This window comes from Brienomyrus brachyistius, chromosome 23 (assembly GCF_023856365.1).
Source record: "Brienomyrus brachyistius isolate T26 chromosome 23, BBRACH_0.4, whole genome shotgun sequence".
NCBI classification, from domain to species: Eukaryota; Metazoa; Chordata; class Actinopteri; order Osteoglossiformes; family Mormyridae; genus Brienomyrus; species Brienomyrus brachyistius.
In genome coordinates this window covers 22,240,717-22,255,769 of record NC_064555.1, presented here as the reverse complement: position 1 = coordinate 22,255,769, position 15,053 = coordinate 22,240,717, and the positions used below count along the sequence as shown (strand labels likewise).

The window sequence follows — 15,053 nt, the reverse complement described above, 5'->3', positions numbered from 1 at the left end:
CTGTCTAAATCTATTACTGTAGGTTTCCCTGCTCCAAGATCATCTCAGCAAAAGGCTCTTGTGCTTGATATTAATGGCAAATATTATGACTATTCCTCCGGATGGAAATGGAACCCTTTATGTAGCTAATAAAGAATATCTAATTAATGGCAATGAATTTAGGCTACTGTCCGTGTGCTCGGATGTTCAGCTGAGCTGTGCCGCCGCTGGGGAATATTAAACAGGGTTTCGGTGTCAAATAAAATTTTAATCTGCACACAGTATGACTTAAAAAGACAGAGCAATGACATTTTGTAAAATGAGCGAATCCTGAGTCTACTGCATCTAAATCATTCAGCAGGTATAAATGCTTCATTTATATACATTAGCTTATTATTGCAGAATATTGTACAACTTTTTAGTAAAACTTTTGTTTTTACATTATGGGTTGAGTTTCAAGCTGAGTTTTGTAAAGAGGATTAAAATTCTTTTAAAAAAAAAAAAAAATAAACAATCAACCCAACAACAGCTTCTAACAGTTGTCTATACGGAGCAGCCAATGCAACCTTGGGCATGGTGGTACCAGTTCTTCCTTCACCTCATTTTTGAACCCCCAGGCTGTCTGATATCCCCTGAGCACGTCCATGGCCGGCCACAGGAGGGCATTTGTTAGGCATTTGACGCCTTCCTGTTTTCCGCAGCTCTCCGAGCCGGCGTGACTGTGGACCTCCTGTGCGTGGCGGTCTCCACCACGGAGGGGAAGGAGCTGTCCGTCTCCTGCGAGTCCTCGCTGTTCTGCGACTTGCTGCTGTCATGGGAGTCCGGTTTCTGCCGGGATGCCCTGCTCTGCTCCTCCTTCAGCTCCAGGTAGGAGCGTGAGAACGTATGGAAGATGGAGGTGACGGGGAAGGCCATGAGCAGGATCCCGCTCAGGATGCTGCTCAGCGCCACCACCTGGCCGGGGATGCTGCGCGGCACCATGTCCCCGTAGCCCACCGTCGTCATGGAGATGACGGCCCACCAATAGCTGCCCGGGATGCTGGTGAACTCCTGCTTGGCGCCCATCTCGCTCTCCGCCAAGAAGACCAGCGGCGAGAAAAGCGCCATGGCCACACAGAGGAAGAGCAGCAGCAGGCCGAACTCGCGGGTGCAGCGGCGCACCGTCAGGCCCAGTGTCTGCAGGCCCAGCGAGTGACGCGCCAGTCGCATGACGTAAAAGATGCGCAGGGCCCGCAGCACCCGCAGCACTAGGCCCACCTTCTCTAGGTAGTTGTTCCCCGAGCCGGCGGGCCTCTCGCCTGCCGACAGCGAGTCCACGATGAGCGTGATGTAGTAGGGCAAGATGGCCACCACGTCGATGATGTTGAGCGGCGTCCGCAAGAAAAGGCACTTCCTCTGCGTCTGGATGAAGCGCAGCAGGAACTCCAAGGAGAACCAGGCCACGCACACTGTCTCCAGCACGAAGATGTTGTGGCAGCGCTGGGAGCACTCACCCTGGTGGGGGGGGGGCACAGACCGCAGAGTGAGCGACTCCCCTGAGCTGGAGGTATGCACCCCCCCCCCCCCACCTCAGTGTCCGAAATCATATCAGACTCTCTGTTTCAATTGTCCCTCCATTACTTAATGTCAGTATTTATTTGCCTGAAGTAGTAAGAAAAGTGAAAGAATAATTCTGTCTTGCCTGTGTAAAAAAAAAAAAAAAAAACCTAAAAGTGTGGAAATATCCTTCAGACCGAGTTTAATTCCCCCTAAATTTTATGGCCGCAGTTATTCTTGAATTTCATTAAGTTAAGTACGTTCCAGTGGCTGCAAATTTGCAAATTCCCTCATTAATTTTTGTCACCCTACCATATCTCAAGCGTCAGTGTATAATTAATCTTTGATTGCGGTAAAGTGGCTTGCAAACATTTGAGGGTGTAATTACCAGTGATTATTCTTTGTTCTCTTAAGGACCAGGGCTGCCCGTTTTCGGTGCCTGTCTGCCAGACACACTGGCCTTCTGGCAGCGATTAAACGCCGGGCTTTGAAATCTGGTTTATTTGTCTGGAAAAACATCTGAGCATTTCTGCATTTTATCCAGTATCAGCTGTTCTATAGATGTCTTTTAATGTATGAGGATTTAGATGGATTTTTTTTAACAAAAGAAAAACTCATCTGTGTTCTCCAGCAGAGGCTAAAACTCAACACTATGGAAGGAAGAGTTTTTAAGTGTCATATTTCTGGCTGGATTTTCTTGAAGAATACAGAGTAACGGGATGGGAAGATGGAATTCAGAATGTCAGATTAGAGACAAAAATCCAGGTTTAAGAGGAACTTCTTACATTAATTCCTACAGCAAAACCCAAGGGGGATCCTACACGCAAACACTTTAGCCATCAAAGTAAAAGTTAAATGGGATTTTTGCATAATTGGCACCATGGGACACAAAAGATCCAGGCTTCTGTTTGATCTGGATTGTAAAAGGGTAGAAGGTCATGCTACTCTGGTTTTTGTTTTTCTATGTTGTGTCCCTCCAAAAAATGTTCCCCATACAGCAACAAAAGCAATGTTTATTTGATCAATGTTGACCTCTCTTCTGTTAATAATGAAGTCCCCAGTCTTTACAGGTTTAAAACCCCAAACGTTCAAAGTTTTCGCATCAATTATACCTGAAACATTGGCGAGTCAGAACACAGGTGCCAAGTTTTGTAGTCAAAACCACAGTGTCAAATTAGCATCTGTTTAATGGACTAGCTGGCATGCTTGGGGATATGAGAGATATGTCAAATACAGGAGTTTAGTTTTTATCTAAATTTGTTTACATATTCTGGTTCAGTCTCAAGGTTTGAATTTGACAAGAACTGTCATGCAGTAAACCTGAGGGAACGAGGGATTTAATCATCTGACGTGGTGAAGTTCATTAATGGCAACTAAAACCTAACCCTACCAAAGAGGCAGGAGTAATTAACGAATTAGTCGATTTAACGGGCATTAAATAGGGCTTCCACATCCCCGTTTTAAATGCCCCCAAAGATGGCCAGAACAGCTTGCAGATTATTTTCTTAAGATGTTCATGCTCGTGGGAGCTGGTTGTGAAGGTAATTCAATCAGCAGACCGTTCACACGCAGGCTTTAATTCAGATTTCCACCCTGAAATAAAATAAGGAATTTATCATTAATTCCTTTCATATGCACTCCAGCCTAATCTCATTAGGGTGTTATGATTTTATTCTGTTACTTGGTAGTTGGGCTTCATGCCATTGGATAGACTGACTGGCTGATTGCCTCGCCATTCTAACCCATCTCTGCCCCGTTCCTGATGCCATTTGGGAATGGGCGGTACACCAAGATGAGCGAGTGTGTCCCGCCATCAGCGCCCCTACAAAACCATGCGTCTGATCACCACAAGCTCCCCGACCAGCTGAGCTCACATACAATCACGGTTTCTCAAATACTGGAGAAAGTTTAGAGCAGATTTCATTTCCCAAACTTGTATGTCTCCACATCTCCTATCTTGGTATGAGCTGTAATGATCAAATAGATCATGGAATGGGAAACTTATCTTACTGGTATTCAGACGGAGCAGAGCTGCAAGGCTGGAAGACTTTTCCCTCGCTGGTGAAAGTTATTAAAGCTAAATTAAGACGGTTTTTAGGGTAAAAGCCGCTAGGAATAGTAGGCAGGTCACAACCAATGTGTGTATGAAAATGTGCACCTTTCAAACACTTCCGTTGTCAACAATAAAATTATTGTCTACAGGCAGTACTCAATTTACGAACGAATCTGTCTATAAGTCAGATTTATAGGTATGTCGAAAAAATAATAATACGGTATATTATTATGATTATTATACAACGATAATGACAGTAACTACATATTGTACTGTACGCCGAGTGTTTTCACGAGCGTCAGCTATTTAACCTGCATTTTTTATATGACAGGCTTTACGCCAGTTCGCTCGTAAGTACGAGTTGTTCACAAGTCAGATGTTCTTAACCCGAGGACTGCCTGTGCTAAATGAAATTAGTTATCAGTGATGAAATTATTAAAAGTGTTTTAAACTGCTGCTATGAAAGTATAATCCACGAGGGATGATCTTTCACAACGATTCAGGAGGGTCGCTGTGAACGATGCCGGTCAGGAGGATTCCGAGGAGAGCGGAACAAAGCTAAGCGCCTGAGGCTGTCCCAGCAGGAGGCAGCCGAAAAGCGCCCGGTCAGCCGGCCTCCGGCAGATAAAGGTGCCTGGCAGCACCTGTGAGATTGGAGGTGACGCCTATTGTGCTGTCCGCCGTACAGCTCTGGGTCCTGGGAGCTCAAACTGCTCACCCCCGACACACCAGTACTGGCTTCTATCCACATGAGCACAGACTGCCTGCCTTTCAAACAGTCGCTTTTCCCATTTCAGCTGAAGGTTATTCCCAGTGCAACATTCAGAACACAGTTGTGTCAGAGTGAAACTTCCTTACCAAAAATATACTTCAGAAAGTTTGAGGACAGGGTATTTTGGAGTCGATTCATTATCCGATTTGGCATCAGATTCGCAGTACATATTAGGGTCATTAATGCTAACTGCTATTTCAGTCAAGGAATTCTGTCTTTAGAAATCACTTCCAGAAATAACCCAATACCCTCCCTGCTTAGTTTATTTCCTAGTGAAAGTTACTCTTCCTGCTGGTTTCTCTGTGGAATGACATGCAGCAAGGCTATGATTTCCACATGGCCATGTGACTGCGCTAAGCGTAAATCTTCTGTGTGCTTTCTTCCAAACAGAGGGTGAATCTCAATACCAAGAATTCAAAGACCATACTTGTGGTCTTGGTGAGGCCCGGTCTTGCAAGCTTGAAGAGCAAACTTGGGATTTGGTCTCATTCGGTGAGGGTGCAACCCATGAGCAAGACCAACATCCAGGATTTTTTACTATCCTCAGAACCTGTTTTGTTTGTATTTGAACTGGTCTTTGGCAGTGGAAGATGACAAGAAACAGGTAGGTGAGAACACAGGTACGGCCAAGTGCACATATTGAGATTCAGCCAGAATGTCTTGTAAGGTTCGGTACGGAACAATCTGCCCAGTCTTTGCTTCCTCATTTCATTGGTTCCTGTGTCCCTTAAGACTTATTTGAAAGCAATCAAACTCCTTGTTATCATCCTAATAGACTGGCAGGGCTTCTTTCTGGCTGACTGGCTTGTCTGTAGAAACTCCCTGAACTGCTGCCTTTGTGTGTAAAATCCTTTCAGGGGTGTGTCTGCCTTAAGCCACCCGCATTTACCCTCCGCGCTCCCAGTTTGCTGCCGCTTGTACCACAGCCCAAGGCCAGGCAAAGGCTTAACTTCCTGGGGAATTTTGAGGTTTTTGGGTTTTTTTTTTTACTGGATGCTAATTCAGTTCAATGGCAAGGAACAGATGATGTCATCTTAAGCTTACACACAGAACTGCTTACTGGGAACGAGCAGAAATGTCCCTTGTTTTCCCCTATCAGTGGTAATTCTCTGGGATAATTAACAGTTATACGAATTGTCAAACTTAGATTGGCATCCCTTGGATGGGAGCATAACTGACACTGAAACTGAGAAAATTACCTGTTCTGAATCACTTTAGTGTGACTCACTGTATAGAGACACCAATGAACATAGTCATTTTGTGCAAAAAAGGTGATTAAAACCTCAGAAAGCCGTGTAAAACTTCATATATTTTTTCCCTTTCAAAAGCTCTTTCAAAAGAGACTATGTTCTCTCTAAATTCGGAAAATAAAGATAAATTTCATATGGAGAGGAAATTTGTTTCTTAAAGAAAGTCTAAGTTCCCCCTCTGATTTGGGTCTATTTTGAGAATAAAAGGCTCAGCCATGTTGTATTGTGTTGTACATGTGAGTTTGATTAAGGTCAGACTGCTTTTTTCGTCCCACTCTTTACTGCCACATTTCCAAAAAATGAAAAGAAATACATTTCTGTTATGATGTCAAATGATTTGGGTGCTTAAAGAGTTAGACAGTTCTGTAGTAAATACTACAGTCATTCAGTACTGAAAATCTTGGATCCACTATCTGTTATTAAGGAAAGGGTTATAAAGTTTGACCCTACAGAATTTGGCATGAATGGAACTATGTCATTAATCAATGGACAAAACTAGAGTCAAATAAAACAAGGATCTGAATGTTATGGACATCTAGGTGAATTTATTAATATTATTATTATTATTTTATTATTATTATTATTATTATTATTATTATTATTATTAATAATAATAATAATAATAATACATGGTGGTGCAGTGGTTAGCACTGTTGCCTCACACCTCTGGGACCCGGGTTCGAGTCTCCGCCTGGGTCACATGTGTGAGGAGTTTGCATGTTCTCCCCATGTCGTCGTGGGGTTTCCTCCGGGTTCTCCGGTTTCCCCCCACGGTCCAAAAACATGCTGAGGCTAATTGGACTTGCTAAATTGCCCTTAGGTGTGCATGTGTGAGTGAATGGTGCGTGAGTGTGCCCTGCGATGGGCTGGCCCCCCATCCTGGGTTGTTCCCTGCCTCATGCCCATTGCTTCCGGGATAGGCTCCGGACCCCCCGTGACCCAGTAGGATAAGCGGTTTGGAAAATGGATGGATGGATGGAAGATCTTAACACTCTAGCATTTCTGTTAATATTTCTGGCTGACAGCGAGTCCTTTCAACTGTAATGAAGTAGACACGTACCAGACTGGATGTTTTTTGATTTATATTTTCTGCGTGATCAAAATAAAATAGAAATTTTAAAACTCATATCCACCTCGCGTAAAATTGACTTAAACGCCACCTGGAATCTCAGGATCTGTATGGTGAACCAAATGCACTCTCTGCACGACTCCCTGTACGTTGCCATATGCCAATTTGGAGAAGATGAGGCCAAAAAAGTGACATAACACTCTCATTTAAAATGATAAGAACATAAGAAATTTACGAAGGAGAGGAGACCATTTGGCCCATCAAGCTCATTTGGGAAGAACTTAACTAATAGCTCAGGGCTGTTAAAATCTTATCTAGCTCTGACCCAGGGTTCCTGCGCTACACTAGCAGGAAGACTATTCCATACTCTAACTACACACTATGTAAAGAAGTGCTTCCTCAAATTCAGTTTGAAATGTTCTCCTGCTAATTTCCACTTATGACTTAAGTTCTAGTATTTAAACTAATGTTGAAGTAGCCATTTGGTTGAACAGCACCTGTTAGAATCTTATACACCTGGATCATGTCCATCCTTAGTCTCCTTTGCTCGAGGCTGAACAGATTCTGCTCAGCTAACCTCTCCTCATAAGACATCCCTCTAAGACCAGGAATCATTCCCGTAGCCCTACGCTGCACCTTTTCCAAGGCAGCAATGTCCTTCTTATGGTGATCATCAACTAATGAACTAAGGAAGCAGTTGTTAACATAGGTTACTACTTTTTTGGCTAATTAGCATAATGGTTCCTGTCATGGTAGAGACCGTTAGGAAATGTAAGTGGATGGAACCATAACGTCTAAGAGGACTCACCCTCTCCTCCTGGGCCCGCAGGTCGGGCATGGTGCTTATGCAGAGCGTGACCGCCGTGATGACCACGAAGACGACCGAAAGGCAGGCGAAGATCTTCCCCGGCAGCCCAGAGTGCGGGTTCTCCACCATGTCCCTCAGCCTACGCATGCAGTCCGCCACACGGCCCTCGTCCACCTGGGGACAGGGTGCGGCCTCCTCACTGGGCGGGGTAGCCTGTCCGCCATCCTGCCGTTGGGCCTCCCGTTCCTCCTCCTGCTTTTGGCGGAGCTTGCGCAGGCAGCACCACTCCAGGCTGGTCTCCTCCACCCCCCAGTACAGCAGCTCCTCCTGGAAGGAGAGGGCGCAGACCTCCCGCAGGAGCCGTAGTTTGCCCGCCGCCAGGAAGGTGACGATGGCGCGGAAGGCACTCGGGTTGCGGTCGAAGAAGAACTCGTTGCAGCTGATGTCATAGTCGTCACACACGTCCATGATCTCCTCGTGGTTGTTGCAGCTCCTCAGCTTGCCCAGCCGAGTGAGTGGGAATTCCTCCAGGGTGGTCCAGGGGATGCGGTACTTGATCCCGCCCACGTTGATGATGGCGGCACCCGCATAGCCCTCCTCCGAGTGGTACGCATCCTCTTTCTGCCTCAGCAAGCTGGCTCTCTTGTAGAAGACGCCTTTGTTGGTGGTTATCTCGTGCACGTTCTCCAGGGCGTTCACGTGGAAGGTGGAGAACTGGCGCTCCGCACTGCCGGCAAGAAAGGCCACTTCCTGATACATGGCCTAGACTTCCTGCCTCTCGGCGTCCGGGCGCAGAGGTCTTATTGGTCGATGTTGAGGAGGGAGGAGCTCCTTTCCCACACGAGTCCTCTTACCTGAGAGCAATACGTCAGGAGCATTCGTCATCATTCCTGAACTTCCTTCAGAATCCCTCTTAATTTAACTCGGACACCAGGCAGAGTTAAATGGAGCCTGACAAAACGTCTATGGAGTCCAAGCATCCTATCACAAGGAGGGATACCTACCCAGATGAGCACGTCTCTGTTTGTACGCAAATGTACTCTGCTGATAACCGCTTGTCTGGTTTTAACTGCACTACCTCTGATATACAGATGTGTTTAGAACTGTCAGATCGGGTTCATGAAAAACCACTTAAAATGAACTTCTACAGAATCCCAGGGTGTAGATAATTAGCGTTAAATGGTGACCTCAGCCTCAGCGCCTCTCTCTCTCTCGCATAACCAAACCTCTAAATGAAATTATTCTATGTAAAGCTTTTTTTTTTATTCAGAGCTGTAGCAGAGTTTGTATACTTGTACAACAAGAGCCTTACGTAGCACAGGCACGCTAGTGGTTTTCACTAATGCTAGGCAGAGGACGGCTCTCCCTGTAAACTCTCACCATTTGGTCTTTAAGGGGACCTGCGATGCTTTTCTGATTTTTCCCCTTTCCTTTATTGTGTCATATAGCTTTACATGCATGTTAATGATCTGTAGAGTCTTAAGGCCCCAAGTACACACCAAAGGGAGTAACTCTCGCCACAAAAATACAGTCTTATCTAATCTGCCTGAAACGCCTCGTTAGAATTCTAGCCCTATCTTCCCTGACATGGTGAGGTCACCATGCCTCCCTGCAAAGATCTGTCAGCAGACTGCAAGACAGGGGTGGAATGTATAGGGCAAGCAAACCAACTGGACAAGATGACTAGACTAGTCAGAGCACACTGGGCTCATGGGGGTGGGGGGGGGGGGTTGGGGCTTAAAACTCCAACAGTGCGCTTCAGACAGAGGGCGAATAGAGACGTACAGTAGGAGAAATGTAATTTTTGGACCACTGAAGTATGTAAATCTGTTCAAGTAGATCCCAAAATGTATCAAGAGTGAAAATGAGCATAGAAAGTCCCCTTTAAACACAGGCTTTTACAGCATAAACCTTTCCTCTGACTTTCCTTTGATTATTATTAATTTAACTTTCAATAGATTTACCAGTTGCTGAAAACGTCAAGCGGGATATAATGGGACACGATAGAAAACTGTCCCAAAGTCGACGGCTAAATCCGCATAGGCCAGGACTGACTGCCGAAATGATGCATTTCACCGATAAATGGTTCATGTAGGAGGTTAATCATGCTGGTCACTGTACGGCTACAGGCAAAGCAACAGGGTAAAATCAAACAGGAAGTGAATCGGATGGCTAAAGCAGTATGGCTGCCATCTGGCTTGGCCAGGAGGGGGGGGCAACCCGATTTCACGACTTTAAGTAGTAAATTGGGCACAAGAGCTGCGAAAACAAGCCCTTCACCGAATCCGTCAATTTTTACCATTCTCTGGATATCACTTTCCACTCTGCAACGAGGCTATTCTATGATTACCTAGGTTACGACCAGGGCAGGATTCGTGATTCACCTTGGTCTCCTTTGTATAAAATCACCCAAAAACGAATACAGCAGGTTTAATGGCTTTGATGACAGGCTAACGGTGAACGGGGTTATGCACTCTGCACATTCAGGTGAGGACGTGTCCCCCTCACATTTCATAATTATTCATTTGGACCCCTCCCCCCCCAACATTTAACATAAAATATTAGTTTTATGCCAGTGTGTCCCCCCACATTCAAAATGCTTCTAACGCCCCTGAGGTGAGTAGTTTGACTCAGTGTAATTTACTGCTGTGACACTGAGACGTGCCTTAAGGCTAATTTGCATGCACGGGGAAATAATTGCAAAAGAGTGTATAAAACAAACACTTTCTGACATTAGACATCAGTACAATAAACTAACAGATAAACACCATTAAACGCCATGCTTGGCTCTGTAATGACCTTTTTGCTCATATATTCAAAGTGACAGCAAAACATGAGTATAGCGTCTTCCCGTCGGACAGTGACATGTTATGACAGAGCGCTTCAGACGACGGGAGCGATTAATCTGAGCTAATTTGGAAAATTGACGCGTTAGTAGGCCAACCTCAGCCATCTGCAGTTTGCGCTAAGACAGCGCTACCTTGTAAAAATTACATTTAAAAGGACTTATTGGGATCACCGGCTACAGCAGAACTAATAGCTGTGCTGTTGATTCTTGTTTGTTTGTTTTTTTTTCTTTTTGCAGTTGGTGCCTAGTAGTGTTAAGGAGCTGTCTTAAATCAATTAGAGAATGCGTCAAGAAATAGGAAAATAACTGGGGGGCGGGTGAACAGTTTTGTCAACATATTTATAGAAATGTGCGCTTAACAGACAGGTTTTCCTTTTTCTCTTTCAAAAGGGCAATTAACGCTGAGAATATTAATGACTGCCTCGTTTATGCTTGGTGCACGATTTGTATGGAAAACAGAGCTGTTATCATTAGTGCACTCATAAGGATGAGCTACGAGGGGAAAAATCACCTTAATGGGTCTCGGCTGGTCTAGTCGAAGCTTCATTATACAACTTTCTGTGTTTTCCGAGGCGTCGCCACTATTACAGCGTACTGGATAGGCAGCTATGGAAGGCGGTGGGTGTATGATCACCATTTCACTGTTATTGGTTTAATTCTGTATTATCTTACTGATAGAAATTCACCTAGATGCAGCTATAGACCATATAAGTAATCGAGTTACGCATGATCGAGTCCCGTCAGATCGCATTTATGTTCGAAGTCCTTAGTAAAAATAATATACTTGGATCGAGAGACGCCTGGAAGCGACACAGCAGTTATCGGGTGTGTCGCTTATTGTAACAGGTGCAGGAGAGTGGGCAGCGCTGCCAGAGGTTTAATGACCATCCATATGTAAGTTGTAATACAGTATGTATACGGTAATGCATACGGCCAGATTCCCAAATGGAAAGTCGATGCAAGTCCTACACACAGGACGTAGTAGCCCTGGATGCCCTGGAAAATTCAGGGGGGCCGTCCTACGTTAAATTGTGCGGGGGGTGGGGTGGGCGGGGCAGCTCAAGGTGACATTTTGTCGGGGCCTCCAGAATTTCTACCTACGCCCCCTGCCTGTATTCTTCAGATGAAGGCTTTCATATTCAAAACATTTATAATTCTGTCTCCTGTATAATATAATCTCAAGTGGAGTTTTATGAGTCCATGAAGGAAAGTCCATTTTAACGGAGATAAGAAGGAAGGAAACTTTATTTTAAAAGTTACAGCGCAGTGGCTGATTAAAGGATTTTAAAATCACTGTACCGATCAGTGATTCTGACAGTGATGGAGGAAGTTCGGTTTTCGAAATGTAACATTAGACAAACGCAGACTCCCTCGTGCCCAAAGACATAAATCTGAAATCTGCTGTTCGTAAAATCTTAAACTATGCCTTTGCCTAGTTACACAAAAAATTAATGCCTGTAAGTTAGTAAACGTAACACTTACTGGATGTGATTTTTTCATATCCCACTTTGTGACCAGAGAATGAGGAAAAACCTATAAAAGTCTTAGATTTTGTAACTGTGCAGGGGCACTTTCCTCACAGCCTATTGATAATATTTTGTTGTTATAAGACATTGGTGTCCTTGGTCGTTTCAAAGGGGGGTTATATAAATGTGAAATACAAATGGCAATGCTTACAGAGCCCAGTTAGAAAAGATCTACGAGTCTTAAATCCTCGGAGGACATCGCTACGACAAATAGGTGTTCTCAATGCAGCGCGTTATATAACCATTCGTTTTATTTTCAGCCTTTGAGGTATTGTACGCGGAGCTGCTGTTTACAGCTAACTGTCAGTGTGCTTAGGAAAGTATAAGAGATGTGGCTCATTAATCTGCCTCCAACAGCGCTTGGTTTGTCTCACGGTCATTGACATCCTGAACTCTAAAAGGGCATTTAGTCCGCACCTCTGCAGCTTCTTCCAATGTCTGCTTTCATCACGATCATTACGGTCGCAAAGGCTGAAAGGGATCGACTGTCTAATTAGTAGCTTTTTTAAATTGACCATTTTAGAACTGATCGTGTTTTACGTAAAACTGGATAATGGATATGAAACGAAGATTACAGAATAGTCCATCTTTTTAGCCTGAACTCAAAGCTCATGTTGTCAGAGCCCTCTGCAATGAGAGCATTTTAGAGGCTAACGAAATCCTATTAGAAATGGCAAATATATGGGTTTTCTCCTTTGTGTCGCCTTTACTTAATGGTCGGACACAGCTGTGTACGAGTTTTGCATTATTAAACTATTATGCATCAGCATATGCTCGTTTTAAAAAACACTATGAATCGAGGTTTGCCTGATTTAGTGAAACACTCCGGACATCTGAAGCAAAGCAATTTCGTGCGTACTGGGAACTAAAACATGCAAGAATCTTAACAGGACGTGTCTTTATCTAATCCTACCCCCCACGTTGCTATTAAAAAAAACACGTCCGTGCAAAAAGTTTGCTGCCCAAACACGCTGCAGAAATAAAAGATTGATCACATTTGGGGCGCCGTTGACAGACACTCGGTATTTGTCTCATATATCAGTCTATGAGTACTAATCAGTACCGATTTAATCAGTTACCTACAATGGGCAGTCTGTAGGTATTTGATATGAACCCCCTTTTTAAAATGTAACCACGGTCCTGCTTGTTAATTTAATTAAGCGTCATCGTCAGTTTTTGAACCAGTAAGATAGAATCAGTCATGTAAACACTGCCTCTGATCCAACTCTGATCCAATCGCATAGCTGCATTGATAAAATCTTTATTTTAATTTAAACAAATCAAAGACATCTCAGTATTGCTTAACAGACGTCGCTCGCTTGAAATATATATATATGTCTGGTTATTCTTATTTCAATTTAATAATTGATTAGATTTCTACTAACTAGGTTTAAATACGTGTGGCTTAAATTCTTTATATAAAGATGATAACCCAAAAGTAATTCTGTCATTTAAGCACGTAAAGATACCGGAACAGCATACAGTCATGTAATGGTGAAACACACATTTGTTTAAAGCGTGAGATCGTCCTTTTCACAGCTGCTTTTCAATATCCGACGAAAAGTAACATATTACACGTTACTTTGAGAGTGTTTCACAAAGTTAATAATAAACAGCGCGAATGCACTCGAGAAGCTACCGCACATACTATAGCAAACCCAGAATTGCCTGAGATATATATTTAAGAGGAAAAGCATCTCACCTGCTTCGGATGGTTTGTGTCCATCGGATCATAAATTCCTTACATGTCAGTAATAATAATCGCTCGGTGGCGTTTTTCCCTCTAATCTCCCATCTCTCGTCTTTTCCTCCTTATGTACGCTGCCCCTTCAGCCGCGTTTTCCAGGTGTTTTCAAACCCAGGTAGAGTCACGTGTTTTTGTCTTTCAGAGCGTAAGGATTGGTTTTCATAGCTCTTTAAGAGCTGTAAAATGCAATGTAATGTAATTTTCGTCTAAGATCGCCAATGCATGATTTAAATGTGGACGAAGGCAAACGCAAATACAGATTTATTGTAGACGGGTGTACATATGCATGCGGATTCTTCAGGTCAATTAGATGAGTAAAGATAAAATAATGACTCAGGGTTACTCTCTATAGCCACCGCTCGGGTGCTGCCATGTCATCGTTGCCACGGGAGTGTGCCGGCGTTGCTTCTTCCTGATCCCCTTTCAGGATAGGGTATACGGTCCTAGGGAAGGAGACGCGGAAAAACGGAGGAGAGAGAAAGAGTGGAAATGCACGGAAAGGAGAGACTCGCAACTCAGCAGTGCTTTCTTACTCGCATTAAAATATAGTTTTGTTAGGAGTCCAGCTGGCAGCGAACAGGTGATGGAAAGCACACCGTGGCATTCACGTGCTGCTTTATGCACACAGACAGCCCACAGCACAGACGCTTTCATATCCTTCATTACACTGCAATAAAGTTTACTGTTGCAAACTCGACCTTCGTGCATATACTACTTTGCTTAATTTGATGTTTGGTTTAAGATAGGTGCATATTTATGTTATTAATGAAAAAATAACACAAAAAGCAGTAACCTTCCATAATATGAGGTGACGTTAAGCAATATATAGGCATAATATGACAAAGTCAACTGCAGTTTATTGATTCATTGATTTGCATAAATTAAGATGACAAATTCATTTTGAATCACACATATAAAATGGGGTCGCGTTCCATGCATGTGGAAAAACACTGAACTACGAACTTGGACGTATCTAATTTAGTATCCCAAATAAAAATGTGTTCAAGAATCCGCATACGAATAATACTCAGTCTATTGACGAAACACTGATGAATATTCAACAGAAATGCCTAGCACATAATTCGGTGCTATATTAATTGTTTTTTTCTTTCCAGAGGAGCGTGTCTGGTCATATAAACATTAAATATGTGATTTGACGTGTTAGCATCCCGCCACCCCGTGTTAAATGAGCACCTGGGAGATGGATGGACGTTTTGTGGGAAGCTGCAAGTTTGCAAGACTCAGCAAAACTATACGACCCTAAAGCTCATGCAGTAAATCTGACGTCGGATGGATGCATTCATAAACTCTGATAGTGATTCCCGCTGATACGGTTGTGAAATATACCGCTGCAAGCTGTCAGTATCTGACATTTGGGATTTTGCAGTATTACAGTATACAGCAGTTGGACTGGCATTTCTGCGTTTGGAAGAAGATAAAAACACATCTGCCTGAAGCAAATGAA

General features: G+C 43.7%; 1 protein-coding gene across 1 annotated transcript; it reads right to left on the bottom strand.

The window, feature by feature from the left end:
* Positions 1-242: 242 nt before the first annotated feature.
* Positions 243-14,110, bottom strand: kcng2 (potassium voltage-gated channel, subfamily G, member 2). The gene is made up of 3 exons (XM_048993204.1): positions 13,544-14,110; positions 7,468-8,321; positions 243-1,473 (listed from the first exon to the last, which is right to left on the bottom strand). The coding sequence occupies exons 2-3, from the start codon at positions 8,224-8,226 to the stop codon at positions 649-651; spliced, it is 1,584 nt and encodes a 527-aa protein (XP_048849161.1). The 5' UTR covers positions 8,227-8,321; positions 13,544-14,110; the 3' UTR covers positions 243-648.
* Positions 14,111-15,053: the final 943 nt, after the last annotated feature.